General features: G+C 41.6%; 1 protein-coding gene across 1 annotated transcript in view; it reads right to left on the bottom strand.

Annotated features, from left to right (window-relative positions):
• Positions 1-15,650, bottom strand: part of sema6bb (sema domain, transmembrane domain (TM), and cytoplasmic domain, (semaphorin) 6Bb) — a 59,326-nt gene that overhangs the window by 19,160 nt on the left and 24,516 nt on the right. The window contains exons 10-15 of the mRNA XM_070908600.1: positions 11,366-11,497; positions 10,569-10,718; positions 8,991-9,170; positions 6,603-6,743; positions 4,024-4,101; positions 708-766 (exon numbers count right to left, since the gene is read on the bottom strand). Of these exons, the coding sequence (XP_070764701.1) occupies positions 708-766; positions 4,024-4,101; positions 6,603-6,743; positions 8,991-9,170; positions 10,569-10,718; positions 11,366-11,497 (740 nt within the window). The remainder of the gene's footprint in view (positions 1-707; positions 767-4,023; positions 4,102-6,602; positions 6,744-8,990; positions 9,171-10,568; positions 10,719-11,365; positions 11,498-15,650) is intronic.

Below are 15,650 nucleotides of genomic sequence, written 5' to 3'. Positions count from 1 at the left end.
AAACAGGATTAGAGCTGTACGCGGGTTCCGATTATGCAATATTTATCTGTTCTTTTCTCAGGGAGCATGGCACATGAACTCGGGGAACTTTCAGAAGCACAGGATTAATTTGCACGCATTGGAATTAGCGCTCAGATCAAAGAGAGGGGGTGTCGAGGGAGTATCCAAAACCTCTGTGTATCTAGAATAGAGATTTCACTTTGCTGTGTACCACTTCTATTTTCATAATGATATGGAGAGAGAGGAAAAAAAAGAGGAAACATCAAGGGAGATTCAAGCTGGAGTTGATTATAATTAACCACATGTATATGCAACAAAACCTGCCAGACCAAAGCAAAGATAGCATACAAGTAAGGACAGAGTAAACAGCGAGAAGAACAAAGTTAGCTAAAACATACACTGGGATTTTCTCGCCAGCTCTGAGACAAAATGAGACTAGCAGACCGTCTTCGTGTTGGATCTTGGTGGTTACCCTTGGGAGAAGTGAGACACTACAGAGCACTGAGGTGGATTGGGACTTGTCTCTGTGTTTATTTGTGGATTTCCTCTGTATAAACTTAAACTACCAGGCTCTTCCTCTCTTTTTACTGTACTGTTGTTTACCCTGAAGATATACCAGTTATATAAGGATCTGGGCAAAGACAAGAGAGCTATTAGCTTTAACACTTGTGGGCAAACACACACACACTGAGAATCACTCCTCTTACCGTCACAGTCACCCAAGTGGGCCACGTTTCCCTGTTCAACATCTTGCTCGAACGGCAGTCTGCAGAGGAGAAGAGACACAGTCATTAATCAGAAGACACAGAGGCACAGCGACTCGGCCACTGACACGCAGCACAGATCCACTCTGATAGAGGAAAACTATCTCAATGTTACAGCAGAGGACGAGCTACGAGGGAGCGCCTTTAACACATCGATTGTAGAAATCTACTTGTAGAAGTTTTTATTTTGTGACAAAAAAAAATTCATTAAAACAGCAAAACAACTCAAGAGGCCCTTGAGCTGCCCATTATCCCGCAATAATCATCATTATAACTTAGAGATAACCACTTATGCCCACAGGGTCATTAATTAAGATAATTAATGCACTGAATTGCAAATATTTCTAGGTCGGCATACTTTAATTCAATAATTGTGGTGTAAATACAAACTCCATGTCTTTCCTAGATAATCTGTTTTAGTCATTATTATGGAGGTTAAGGTAGGGAGGTTCTTAAAAAATATATCATAAGATCACCATCTCAGTTTTATGAAAAATCTATTATACCTTCACGAAAAATGAATTCATCATGAAAGTAAATGCTCAACAAAACTGTACTCATATTCTATAATTCCAGAGAAACTACAATATATCATATTTCTACAACTCAATCCCCGTGCTTTAAAACTAATTTCCCATTCGGGCGACTGGGGAGAACTGGAAAACTCAAAGGACAATAACATATGATGAGGTGAGGAAGCAGAGAGGAAATGAGAACAGCACACAGACCAGGTGCTCACAGAGAAAAACACAACTGCTCTCAGTCATGGCTCATATCAGGGAAAACAGCACCAAGTTGCAAAGGACAGGAGTATGTGTGTGTGTGTGTGTGTGTGTGTGTGTGTGTGTGTGTGTGTGTACGTGTGTGAGCACATGAAGGACATGTGAGTGGAAATACCTGTAACTAAGTGAAATATGGCTGTGCAATAACACAAAACTGTGAAAGATGCAAAAACGACCTCTGCTAAGGAGAAACTACATACGGACACATTCTCATACTGAATAAATGAATAAATATTAGCTTCTAATTTTGATAAAGCACATGATAATTTATATATTACATTCAGTAATTACATGATATAAAACACTTTATAATTCATTTCTAAACAAACTAGACCCACACAAGGTTCAGTGTTGGTTATCTGAAGTGAGAAAACTGTAGACACACACACACACACACACACACACACACACACACACACTGAGAGACAATTTATATAATAATAATTTTGTGCCTTAAAAGCTATTCATCCTGGCCAAGACTGACTTTCCACCCTAACATCTAGATTTACACCAAAAAAATACTAAACAAATAGTTCGACATTTTCATATTTTGCTTTTTTCGCTTTCGAGTCAGTGACTTGGTCAAAGTCTATGTGATAATTTAAGGAACATTTAGAGAAATGGGAGCTTATTTAAAGTTACAAGACTTCGGGCATCAATAGTGTTCTGAATGCCGGCCATCTACAACATCTTACAATTTACATTACAAAAGAAGGTCTTTACATTTAATCAGTCAGTCAAAAACACTTCTAGTTCTACATGCTTCTACATGCTCCCACGAATAGTGCTGGTAAACTGGATCACTATTTGGCCTACAAACAACCTTTGAAGAATCAGAGCACAAACTATTCGGGGACGATGAAGAAAAGCTCATTGGGACAAGTGACAGAGAAGTCAGTACTCTGCAATTAGCTAAAGGCTCAGGCAGCAGCGCAGCCAACATTCGTGCTTTTAATGCCTAGAAATCCCGGTGACAAATGAGTCCAAGTGCACTGTGAACCTACAACGGTTGTCATCTTAATAAAGAATAATGGTTTGTGTTCAGTTGGCTGCCTCTCACGGACAGTGGGTCATTTGCTTTGTATACATTAGTTTTGCCTGTGGGTCTGTGTGTGCGTGCATGCTTTTTTACAGTGTTTTTATTTCCAGCACATTCTCCCAGGTACATTGTGCTTTATATTTAAAGACTTATAGGAGAGAAACTGATAAAGACCATATGTTTATTCATGTTGAGTGGACAGTGTTTACAGCAATGATTCCCAACCAGGGGAACTGGTTGCATGTGCGCGTGAACTTAAGTGTTTTCCGGTTTGGGGGTTTGAAAATACGGTCACCCTAGGTTGAAATGATTGCATGGATGTAATGGATAAACAGTTGAAAGAGTTAGCTAAAATGAATGGATAAATGGTTTAAATAGTTAGCTTAAAGTAAGAAAACACTTGCACGCACAACAATAAAACCAAACACAAAACCTTTTTTTTCTCCCAGCAAACAAACACAACAACTACTTCCATAAAAAATGCAAAACTTCTTTTGCTCAGAAACTGCCCAAATTACAATCTAATGTTATATAATGCTAACTGCTGTGCTCTCCTCTGGCGTCAGTTTGCAAAGAGAGGTTGCATTAGTCCACAAAGAGGAAATCCACAGTAACTCAATGCAAAATCGATTGCCAAGTTGACCGCCCTTGGTAAATCTAATCAGGACCAACACAGAGGCCTTTAATAGTATAAGCAGGCAGCCGGAGGTGGTCTTTAAGGCCCATGTTGTCTGTTCTGCTGGCACTACACCTGTGTTTTGAAGCCCTAACTCAATAAGCAGCCTGACTAAAGAGAGATTCGATTTCACTGGAGGGAGGCAGCCACGACTGGAGGTGAGCTGTCAAGACAGACCGCCGCATTTCAGTAGCAGGAGGAAAGAGAGGTCACACAAACAGACACACATACTCTCACATCCACACACACACACCCAGACATCCAGGTGGATACACACATTCATACATATCGAGACAAGGCGTTGTCTGTGTGCATGTGCATAACACGGAAACAGAAAAACAAACGCAAAACTCTTATATGTATATGGCCACCACTTGATAACAAGGAGAGAGAAAAACCATAGTATTGTTTAACAGCAGCAGCAGACATCTTGAATCAATAAGTGTACACAGAGCAGACTGTGAGACCGGCTACTTAGAGGGCACAGATGTTACTCAGAGGCTCAAATAGTCGCAGATAGAAGCAAGGACTTCCAGACCAGATAAATAATACATGGGACGACTCTATGGGTGGTCTGCACGGTGTGCTGTCAGAAAAATAGCCTTGAGAGGGCTGATACAAGTAGAAATAAATCAAATCAAAACAAAACAAAATAAAAAAGACAGACAAAGAATAAACCAGACAGGCAGAGTGTCAGTATGGTGATGCAGGGCGAGTACTGTATACTGTGATGATGTGTATACGAATGGAGAGGTGTCATACCTGGTGCCAGGTCTGAGGAAAGAGCAGGTACTTCCTCTGGTCCAGCCACAGTAAGGGTCCCTGGAGGCGATACAGTTCCTGCAGAGACACGGAAATTCACTTAATTTCTCTTTTCACTTAAAATACATATAGCTTAAATGTTTAATACTGATTTGCTTGATCTTGACTACAACTTAAAGGGAAGTACATGCTGCAACTTACTTATTATTTTCTTACTGATTACTTTAAGGAATATCTTTTTCGATTATTGGAATTGGCATTTAGTTGGCTCATACTAGGAGCTAAAAGTCAGGATATCTCATCATATCTCATATTGATTATTTTTGCACATCTTAGAGTTTTTAGATTCATTTCCTACTTCCCAGAAAGTTTTTCCTTTCCAACTTCTTAAGACTTGAAACTTGCTTGATGGTGTTATTCATCACAGTGAATATTTTGCCATCTCTTTCTTTGTCAAAGTTACAATATTGGGCAAGGTGGAAATGCAGTTGAGAGCAGAGGCAGATTTCTTCTTTGTTAGTCTTGTTAGTGGATTAAAGTAATTCCAAGAAATTAAGTGGGGAAATGAATTCTTGACTTTGGAAATAACAGTTGGACAAAAAAAAAAAAGGTCAACTTACTAGTTACTTACAACATCTCACAGTCTTCAGAAGATGGAGATGCAGTTAAAAGCTCAGGAAAAAGCTTAAAAGTGCACTTAAGATCTAAGATTTTTTTTTTCCTGAAACTAGTTCATGGAAATTGAGACATTCTGGGATTTGAGAGCTATCTGTCCAGCAGCATCAAGAAATTTTCATTACAGTTACAGTTTCACGGTGTCTGTGTTGCTTGTGGTTTGTCTCCAGGGTTTGGTGTCTCATTCATGAAGCATGAATGAAACACATTTCAAGTCCATCTCTTAAATATTAGATGTCAGAATGTCCTTGACTGCAGCAACAAGGAGAGCTTTTGAAATGAAATGCTCACAACGACACTGCTACACAATGATGTCATTCTGAAAGACAAAAAACCACAAAGCCAATGAGATGTTGCACTCTGAAGGATTACCAATCTCAAGACAAATTCAAGTCTCTGTAAATTAATTTTTAAACCGAATTTGTGTCATGAATAGAAATTACTGTTCGCCTAAAAGGCTGGGAATATATCGAAAAACCAGTGTTATATTTTGGAAAGTGGTTGGCAGGGATGTCAAGAGCATAAAAAGGGTTAATTGTTGTTGACAGATAACATGTAAAAGCTCAGATATGGTCCTTTAATGACATACTGTGGGATTGCTCAGCGGTTAACTGCACAACATGACTTTTTAATGACCTGTATATGGGGTTAAATTAGGTTAAAAGGTCAGCCTGCAACTGTTTGCATTGGAAAGCAGACCCTTCACTGTCAAATGATGAATTACTACTATAAGATTTATGTAAAAAAAAAAAGAAAAAAAAAAAAGCCAACCATGCAGATTGACACTCTTAAAAGGTTAAAAACCAGACCTAAAGCTGCTGAGGCGTGACTAAGAAACCTTGAACATACTCACATACAGAACATTAACTCTCAGTCCTTCATCTAAACACATAAACGCTCACACACCAAACACACACCTCCGAAAAGCATGTGAGCGTCTCTTAATGTGCTCTGGATTACACGCCTGTATGACTCACCTGGTTCAGTGAGCACACTGCTCGCCTGATGTGCTGGTGTGTCTACCGGTTTGTGTTAGTGTGTCAGTGGACCTCAACGGGCCACAGCCACAGGCATCAAGACTCGGTAAGTGTGCCAGCGAGGGAGAGGAGAGTGAGTCTGCATTACGGCGCTTGTGTGGGTGTATGCAGGTGAAATATCATTACTTTGAATATATGCATTTTTGTGTTTAATTATGTAGGATTAGTGGAGTCGGGGTACTCGCTCTTTCTCAGAAATGCCCTGCTGCACATTCAGTTAAACACATTCATAATGTTGAGCTGCCAGAATAACCACATGAGCAACTTCACTGGAGCTGCTGATAATCTCATAACTGCTGGATGAAGTGATGAAATATAATCTCTCTGTAAGAAAATGATTAATGAAATATCACATTACCACATTAACTACTGATTAGACCTTATACTGTAACTATTGTATGGATTTGTTACATGCACACCATTCTCGTGAGCTTCATTATCATTTATTTACTGTAGTATGTTATTGTTATCTGTTAAAAATATGGCACATCCATGATAAAGTTGCAGGCTACAGCAATAACACAGCATTATTTTTAATGATGATATATTACACTAACAGATTTTATTAGATTTCCTTCCAATTTACTGGCACATTTTATTGCATTTTGCCTATTTCAGTATTATACAGCCGTTAACAGATTATCACTTTGCTCAAGGACACAGTGACAGTTGTTATTAAGTTGTAGTGCAGTTACTATTGCAGGAAAATTCAGGTCAACTACAGAGCAGCAACTCGGGAGCTGCAGGGGTTCACAGTGTCTTGCTCAAGGACACTTGTGAAGGCCAGATGGTCACCTAACTTCTTGTTATGCTGCCCCGCTGCCCCTTTTATGTTCCTGTAACGCACAGTATTGGGTGCAGACTTACTTCATGCACCGGGAGTAGAGCTGGCATCGTGCCACTGGCACTCTGACCACACAGGAGGGGAAGGCGAGGAGCAGAGTGTGGCTCGCCCGGTCCAGAGTTAGAGACAACAGCTGCCTGGCCTGCAGAGAGTCTTCAGCACACCTGCAACACACCCACAAATACACAAACAGGCAGACACGCACAAAAGAAATGCATTAGGCAATTTCAATTACCAGACCGAGACTGCACATTAAACCTCTGACCTCACTCTGAGCTTTACAGCAGGAAAAAAACATTCATGACTCAATGTAAAACACAACCAAAGACAAACAGTTCTATAAATAAAAGCCATAATAAAAGTGAAAGTGATGAGAGGCCATCCGTGTGGCCAGATGTTACAGTGTCAACCCGAATATGCGCTGTGCTGATTGTAGAGGTTCGAGAGGTCGGCCGGCCATCAAAAAGCAGCAGCCAGGAGCTGAATCGCTTCTAATTGGCACTTAGAGCTACGATAGCCGGCACCAACCTGCCGCCGTGCAGCGGATTTATACCTTTTTATGCACATGTGCACTCATGCATCAGTTGTATCTGGATGGTTTATGGTAATAACATCGCGGCGGACCCACAGTCATTAGGAAGAATCTATCATTCTGCTAAGGCCAAGCTGTGAGTCATTCTTCACAACCAATATCACGAAAGGCGGGGAAAGGGGGAGGGGGGCTGAATAAGCAACCAACAAATGCAGGAAAAAGGCAAAGCAACAGAGACGAGAGGCTTATGAAAAGCAAATACGAGAGATAGGACCAAGATCAGATGGGGAGAAAATAGGAGACAACGCAGGCTCCATTCAGGCCATTTCCTGATTCATTATGGCAACCAGCCAATCACAAACCAGTGATTTCTATCTGCGCTGACTTCTTAAGAGATGAGTGTGTGTTGGCCCTGCTTCTGCGTACCCCGGGGTTTATTACAGGGCACAAGGCATCACTTTGTCTGTGTATGTAAGGTGAGGTTGGGGCTGGCCTGGAGCATAAAAAGAAATACCTGTCTGTGCTCTGTCTCCTGATTAGCTGGGTGCCTGCTGTGAAAGCTGGACTGTCACTGACCCCCTGGTGGGCTCACCATGCACACCAAATTATCCCTCACACACTGGCCGCAGTCCACACCAGCTCATTCATCACACAGTCCCCTCCTTTCACTCGCCATCACTCTCCCTCATTTTGTCAAGTCTGAAGCAGAACAAATAAGCTGAGACACACATTGTTGTGGATATTTTGGAGGGGTTGGGAAACGAAGGAAGTTTATGACTGAATAAGAAGTGAAACAGCACAAGTAGACTGGACTCCGGATTCACTGTAGGGAGTGTTTCCAGATAGAAATAATTCTTTTGTTTCTCCTTATTGCAGAAAAAATGGTTTATATACATATCAGGTAGCACAATTACCACAGCGGAAAGCTAGTGTTTAAAAACATGCCCTTTCTTTATTAAATGCCTCTAATTAGCCTTGGTGGAAGATAATCACCAGCCAAATCTGCCTGCATCTGTGTGACAACCCCCCCCACCCCCCACCCCCCCACCCCACCCTGCAGCCATCCACCACTGCATCTCAAACAAAGAACAAAAGCAAAAATGAAGATTGAAAAGGAATTGTACCCAGTGTTCATTATGTAGTGGTGGGCATCCAATGAATCCTCAAAGCTGCCTGCCTCATGCAAAATGCTAATTAGAGAGGGACAAGAAGCCCAAGCCACTCCAATCTTTTGTCGAGATCCAGATATTAAATATAATTTAGCTTCAGACTGAAGATAAGGGGTCATTTTTCCTGACAGTATGTCATTTTTGTCAAGATTAAGGATAATGTGATTTTATCATCATTTCATTATTTTTCCACTAATGCCGTTCTACAGTATGTTTCAACCTCATTAGAAGATGTTCAGATTCTCTGATAATGAATATTACCCTCTAATCCTGTTCTTTTCTGTTTGCCCTATTTGTATTCTCTGCATGGGGTTGCAACGTCTCAGCCCCTGCACAATTATGTGTATCTCTCGCAGAATAGGTGAGGGTTTCTGCATAATTCAGGACACGGCATGTTTCGAGGACATGTCATGTTTTTTGTTTTTTTTCTCGCGATTCTTTTTCTAGGCGTATCTCACCACCAGCTCCCCTCGCTGTGTATGCATCAACCCCAGATGTCATTTAACCCTTTCCTTACCTCCCCTGCTGTGTGTCCTGAGTTATTTTACCTCAAGCTCTCTAACTCTAGAGGCGTGTGCCGTAAAGGTTCAGTTCAACATTTGGGGAAATTTATTTATTTCCAAATTATTATATATTTCCAAAAATGTCAAACTATTCTCAACAGTTCAAACTATATATCTATTTCCTTTTTGTTAGCTTTAACGTCTTACTTATCAGGGTTGAATCCCTCCAGTTCCTCCAGGAAGATGTTGCTGTTGGTGACGGTGTTGTCCTGGTTGGGCATGATGAGGAACTTGAGGATGGTCCCTCTGCTCGACCCGAGGAACAGGACGGTCCGGTTCCTATAAGGCCCGGCTTCTGTATCCACCACAATCTTATTCAGCTGGTACCTGCACAGCAGGAGAGACAGAGCGCTGCATTAATGCCACAGAGCTGTGCGGCTCATTCAGTACTTTTCTTCCATGAAAGCTAAAAGCACAGTCAAGTAGATCCTGGAGGCAAGTTTATGATTTAAGTGCATTACAGCTGATTGGTTTAGGTGTAAAATACGGACTCTTGTGAATTTAAATCATAATATGCCATTTTCTCTTGAGTCACTGCAAAATGAAATGAATTCCACAGAGAAGAGACTGCTCATCAAATTTGCATAATAAACTAATTACACCAGACGTTCAGTCATTAATAATATCAGTCAAGTAAATGGGCTCGCCTTGGAACAATAGCAGAGTGTTGCTGAACTACACACAGTCCTGTGTGTATGATTCAATAGACGAGAATAGAAGCTATGTTGTGCCGGGTGTTTAATATTCCACATACATCCAGTCCCCATAACACCCTGGTGGCTGGTCGGCAGCGAGACTCCGTATGGGAGATAGTGGAGAGAGAGAGATATAGAGAGAGGCATGCATGCATTTATGTGAGACTTGATGTGCTACAGCTGCTTGTCTGCTACCACAGACTTCAACACCCGACCATGATAACTTCAACAGACAGACTGTGTGTGTGTTTGTGTACATATATCTTTGTATGTTTGCAACCCTCCAACATCTCACAGGAGTTGACCCTCTCAGAACTAATAAAGTGAAAGTTCTTAAGACTGGAAGTCTTGTGACTTGAATGAATGTACTGGTGAAAGTTCACTAAACTCATCAAATTAAGTTTCTAAAAAAAGCACATTTAGCATATTAGCAGACTTCCCAGCAACCTTCTTTTTCTGTACAGAAATTATGTTTATAAACTACCAATTTGTTTTGCCAAATATGTCTTGAGGGAAACGTAATTGCCGCCTGGATTATGTTCAGTGGTAACCTTGTTTTGAGTGTAGGAAGTCAAAGTTTTAGTACCTAACAGAAGTCATATGGAGGTGGTCAGGGTGAATGACTGGCATACAAAGCACAGGAGAGGAGGAGTCCAGGGTTTTCATCTTGTTTCGGTTTAGGCAACAAAGGCGCTTTGGTCAAAGATCATGGTTTCCCTTAAATGCTGATAAAGTAAACACACCCTGTTTTTGTGCTTCAAGTTACTTTTGACTTTTTCAATATTCAACCAAGACCATCTCTTTCCCTAACCTTAAGGAAGTGCTTTGAGTAACTAAACATAACCATGAAAAATCTTTATCATGCTTTAGTTGCTATAAGTAACTATTGTATTGTAGGAAAAACAAATGAATGACGTAACTCAAGTGCCACTATTTCAAAACACATCTGCTGCTGCAAATTAGTAATATATAAACATTATTTCAAGAAGACAGGGATTGCGTTTGACTTCTTGTCTGAGTTCAGTCTCACCTGACCATGGTTCTGACTATCCAGGGTCTTTGCCCGAGCGATGGGACGGCTTCATCCATCAGAGGATGGGTCTTGACGAAGTTGAGCATCTCATCAGGGAACGAGTTTGAAGAATTAAACCTGGAACCCTGAACAGCACAGCCACCGGGTCTGCAGACAGAAAGTTTTCAGCACATGTTTAGCAGACGGTGCAGAGGCAAAGCGGCATACTTATTTCTGACTACTTCAGGCCTCAGTAAAGACATAGTTATATAATTAAGCAGTCCAGACAGTCTGAGTGTCTCCCATTCAGACACATACCCCTTTTTCAAAAAGAGGCTGATTTGATTTAGCCGTAAGAACCTCATACTTGAAGTATTTGGCAAGTGATGGATAGTTGCATGAGGTCAAGACATGTCTTTAGATTGGCAGAGAAGAAGTTGTATCCTTGTGAAAAATGAATTTCTCACCTCCACGTGACTTTCACTTTACTGAATAAAGTTTCTCCAGGCTGCATCTTCCTGCTTTCTCCATTACATGTGTGTATAATCAGTCTTGCTTCACCTTGTAACTAAAATGTAGATGAACAGCATCTACATGAGTGGTGAAACAATAAATGTATTGTTGCTTGAATGGCGTGTATTTCCTTTTGTTATGAGATCAAACTCTAGCTATGAACTGTGATCTGCAAAACACACCTTCATAGAACAGCATTATGCCTGAATTGAATACAGATTGTTCATAATACTGTTTTCTTCTTACAGTTCTCTGGTAACAACCTGAACACAGGTGCATAAATTGATTACAGCCATCTGCACCTTGGCTTCGGGATGACTTCATCTAGAACGGGCGTCCAAATAGACTCGGGTGATTTCTGCTCCTTGAACCTCCCATCAAACACCGAAGCCAGCTGCTCCATGTCGAAGGCACACACCGCCGAACCCGGGATACTAGAGAGACAGAGACAGAGAGGGTGAGACAGAGGCTGATTGAGACAGAGACTGTCAATTGATAAAACACTTTGAAGTGATACAAAACGACTGACAGTCCTGCGTCAAGTGGGCTTTCCTTACGACAGGGGTGCAGAAAGAATAAGTGACGGGAAAGGAAAAGATAAGGTAGATAATACCTAGACTGAAAAATGGACTGTGAAACGTGAAAAAGGAAAGAAGTTAAAATATAGAAAGCCAATTGTGAGTGTGAGAAAGGGACAGGCACACAGCGAAGACAGCAAATTGGATTTGCGGCTGTTCATATTTTGACATTCAATGCTTGAACACAAAGGAAATTGTTACTGAGACAGAAAGGAAGACAGGATAAGATAGACGCTGTCAACTTCCTTGGGCGAAGAACAGATACGCAGTGGATGCAATAGCTAGATTAGACCCATGAAAAGATCTTGGCTGGAATTCCTGGAATATAAAACGAAAAAGGAAATGAGTCACTGAATATTCTGCCTTTCAAAAAAGGTTCTCGTAACCCAATAACACATTCCAGTACAAAGCCCGGTGCACCTCGGAGGCTGCTTAACTACTCATGAACCCTGCAATGGGGAGCAGAACATCTGCTCGAAGAAGTGTCCGTAGCCCGCCCACACACTAATACACACAGACACAACCAACAAATAGAGAAACATTCACACAAAGTTAGACTCTTCACTGAGCCTGATGCTACATTCTTGTGTTTTGGCTAAAGAAAGCACTACAGAGGCAGAGAAATAAAGAGAGCAGTGTCAGGATGAGATAAGAAATGAGTTTTTAAAAAACATCCCATGCTTCCTGCTCTGAGAGACTCAACTCTCTGCTCTCAATGTGTCCTCGTCAGTGACTAATGGTGTGCGTGGTGCGAGAGCTTGTGACTAAGTGCTAATACCTTAGCGATACACACGCATTGAAAAAAACCTGAGACACTGAGTCACCTGCAACCTGCTGCTACATAAATCCCACACACAGCCCGTCCTTTTCTTGCCTTCTCTCTCTCTTTCTGTCTTAAAAAACAAACGTCCAGCTGGTGATGTGAGGGTCTGCCCCCGTGATTCTGCGGCGGCGTTTCTGTTGAGTGTCCCTTTGAAAGGGTTTGTTTGGGATGCAGCGCCCGAAGGCTGGATTTTGGTTGCAGCAGGGAGCCGTGCTCTCCTGATGTGCCATTTGATCGGGTCACGCCGTCTCCCTCAGTACTTATCATTCATAGGCAGGGATGTGACTCAACCCCGGCCAGTGTGGCAGAGCTGCAGGCGTATCCGTGGACGATACTGCATCTCTCTCAGGACCACAGGCACCAGATGTTATGTGTGACATGTCTGCCAGCTCTGCACTGGTGCCAGCTTGGCTTCCTTTCTCTACCTTCTCCCACCCCTCCGCCCCCCCCCCCAGGTCTCTCTTTCTCTCTCACTGCAGGTCACTGCGTTTGCTCCGTGCAGGACTGTGTGTCTAACAGAAGTAAGCCAAAAGGCCTCGGCTGTTTTTCTTTCCAAATTCTCTTAATTATTCTTATTTTCACTGGTAGTAATAGTCTCTCCTGCTTTTGTTTCTTAGTCCTGGTGTGGTGTTTTATTGTACACAGATTTCATTTTCCATAATTTTCTAGGTTCCTCTCACTACTTTCCTTTGTTTACTTTAAATTTTTGCCTGTCCCTCTCCATCTCTGTCCACAGGCATTTGTCCTGCCTTCACTCTGTCTCCTTGACGGGTGTTGACTGACAGGCTGTCCAGGCTAGATGCATAGGATGTCTCCGTTTGAGGGGAATGCTGTGGAGTGGTAGAGAAGAGAAGTAGAGAAGTACTTCCTCACTGTTTAACAAGCTCACTGACAGCTTGGAATAACGCGGCCCTCTGGACACATGATGCCTTGTAGTGGCAGACGAGGAAGAGGAGAAAGAAGGTGGGACTCTGGGGAAGTTTCAATGTCAATCCTTTAATTAGGGGTTTAACTCTAATAAATTGCAGAGATTTGACATTTTCCACACTCATAAGTATCAAAAATACAGACCTTGTGAAATATGGTATCAATTAATCGCATGGGGTTTTTGTCATTTCTGTTCAAATGTTTATAAATATAAAGGACGGAAATCCCACTCACTTAGTCTGATTCCATGTATAGTATAAACTTGCCAATTGGACAATTTACAGTATGTCTCTTATGTTCTTAGAAAATTAAAGAAATAAAACATAATGTAAACAGTTTCCTTCAAGGCTTTTGTGTTTTTTCACTTCATTGATTGACATGACTTGATTTCCACCAAACTCTGTATGAAGCCAGAGGGCTTTCACATTAACTTACCTTGTTAACTTTTTTCAGTAGAATCAGATAAACATTTTGGCCGCCCCGATGGAATAACTGTGCAATGGGCGTGGCCTCGCACTAAACCAATGACCTTTAGTTTAATCAACCCAAATTGTATTTTGTTTGTTGAGTAGAGCAAGGCTCCATTGGCATTAAAGGAATAGTTTGACATTTTGGGAAAATACGCTTATCAGCTTTCTTGCCAAGAGGTACATGAGAAAATCAATACCACTCTCATGTCTGTACTGTAAATAAAAAGCTGGAGCCAGGAGACGGCTAGCTTAGCCTAGCCTAAAGACTGGATAACAGTCAGGGGAAACAGTTAGACTGGCTCTGTCCAAATGTAAAACAAATCCACCCACCAGCACCTCTAAAGCTCCGTAATTAACTGAACATGATATTCTTGTTGAAAACTGTACAAAAACGGAAGTGTAAAAACAACAAGTTGCAGTTTTTCAGGGGATTATGTGCCTTACTATTTCTTGGCCAGAAGCAGTGACTTGCTTGAGTCTCGTCATGCTGTTGCCAGGCAGCCAGCGAAAAAAAAAAACACAACTTATCATCAAAGGCAAATAAGTGCATTTCCCAAAATGTCAAGCTTGTCCTTTAAAGTAAACCCCTAGGGGGCATCAGAGAGGCCAAAATTGGGTGATATAAAGAATATACATATTTGTATCTATTAAGAAATTTCCATGATATGAAAAATAACACAGAGAGCCTATCACATGACACAAACTGATCAATCATATGGGAGCCCTTTAGAACTGACCAATGTGCAGAAACATGGCACAGATATTTAGACTACGATTAAAACAATAGCATGAAAAGTTTCAAATTAAACCCGCTCAATTTAGAACTTAATTAGGAGACCCTTCACACCTCCTGAACGTCTACCCTTTATCTTCATTTTTAATATTAAGTCATACTTTTTCTTTCATTTATTCTACCAAAACCCTCTCACCTGATCTCCTTTTTTGTATTCAAGCAACCTAATTATTCATATTTTTCCTTGACCTTTCCACATCTGGTCCCTGTGGGTTTTCTCTTCTCTCCCTAATCTGATTATCCTGGCCCATGTGGACGAGTGAACACCTCTGTAACAGCTCTGTATTTTCCTTGCAACATGGCTCTGCTGTCAACTACATGGTGCTTTCCCATACCCATTTCTCAAGCTCTAGCTAGATACCTAACTATGTACTCCCCTACCTTCTCTACTTGTGGAGGCCCGGGGGGACTAGCTTGCACATCTGTGCATCCTCCCCTGTGTCACGCTTCTCCTGGCACCGTAAACCTGTTCTCCACCTGCTCCTTGTCCTCCTGATTTCCCCTCCTCTGCTGTGTTTTCCCAGCGGGACATTCTGCTGTCTGACCCTGTCACGTGGGAGTCTTTACAACCAAAACCAAACATGGCCTCCCACTCTCAGGATGCACTAGATTTACTTTACTTTGCATGGGATGTTTTCCTTGCATTCCTGTGCGGCTCCATTAAGCCTAATGAGCCCACGTCAGTCTGCTCCAGCAGCAATAGACATTTTCAGCTGCCAAAACAATAGCTAAGAAATAATGAGAATTGTTTGTTTTCAGTACCAGTCCAGTGCAGCATGATGACGGTAAGCCTTCCATTTGACATCTTGCTACTGTTCTTTTCACACATACCAATTTATTTGAGCTGCTAAATAAAGCAGAAAGTACTCTTTGTTTCCCTTCTTTTCCCCAATGGTCTCATATTCGTATTGCCCCTCTTTTGAGTTTGCTGTTGCTCCCTACGCCTCCTTGACCTCTTGAGCATCAGGAGCGTGAGTGCAGGAGGTGCTCAGTAGG

Source organism: Enoplosus armatus, chromosome 7 (assembly GCF_043641665.1).
Source record: "Enoplosus armatus isolate fEnoArm2 chromosome 7, fEnoArm2.hap1, whole genome shotgun sequence".
NCBI lineage: Eukaryota > Metazoa > Chordata > Actinopteri > Centrarchiformes > Enoplosidae > Enoplosus > Enoplosus armatus.
This window is presented reverse-complemented; position numbering and strand designations above follow the sequence as displayed.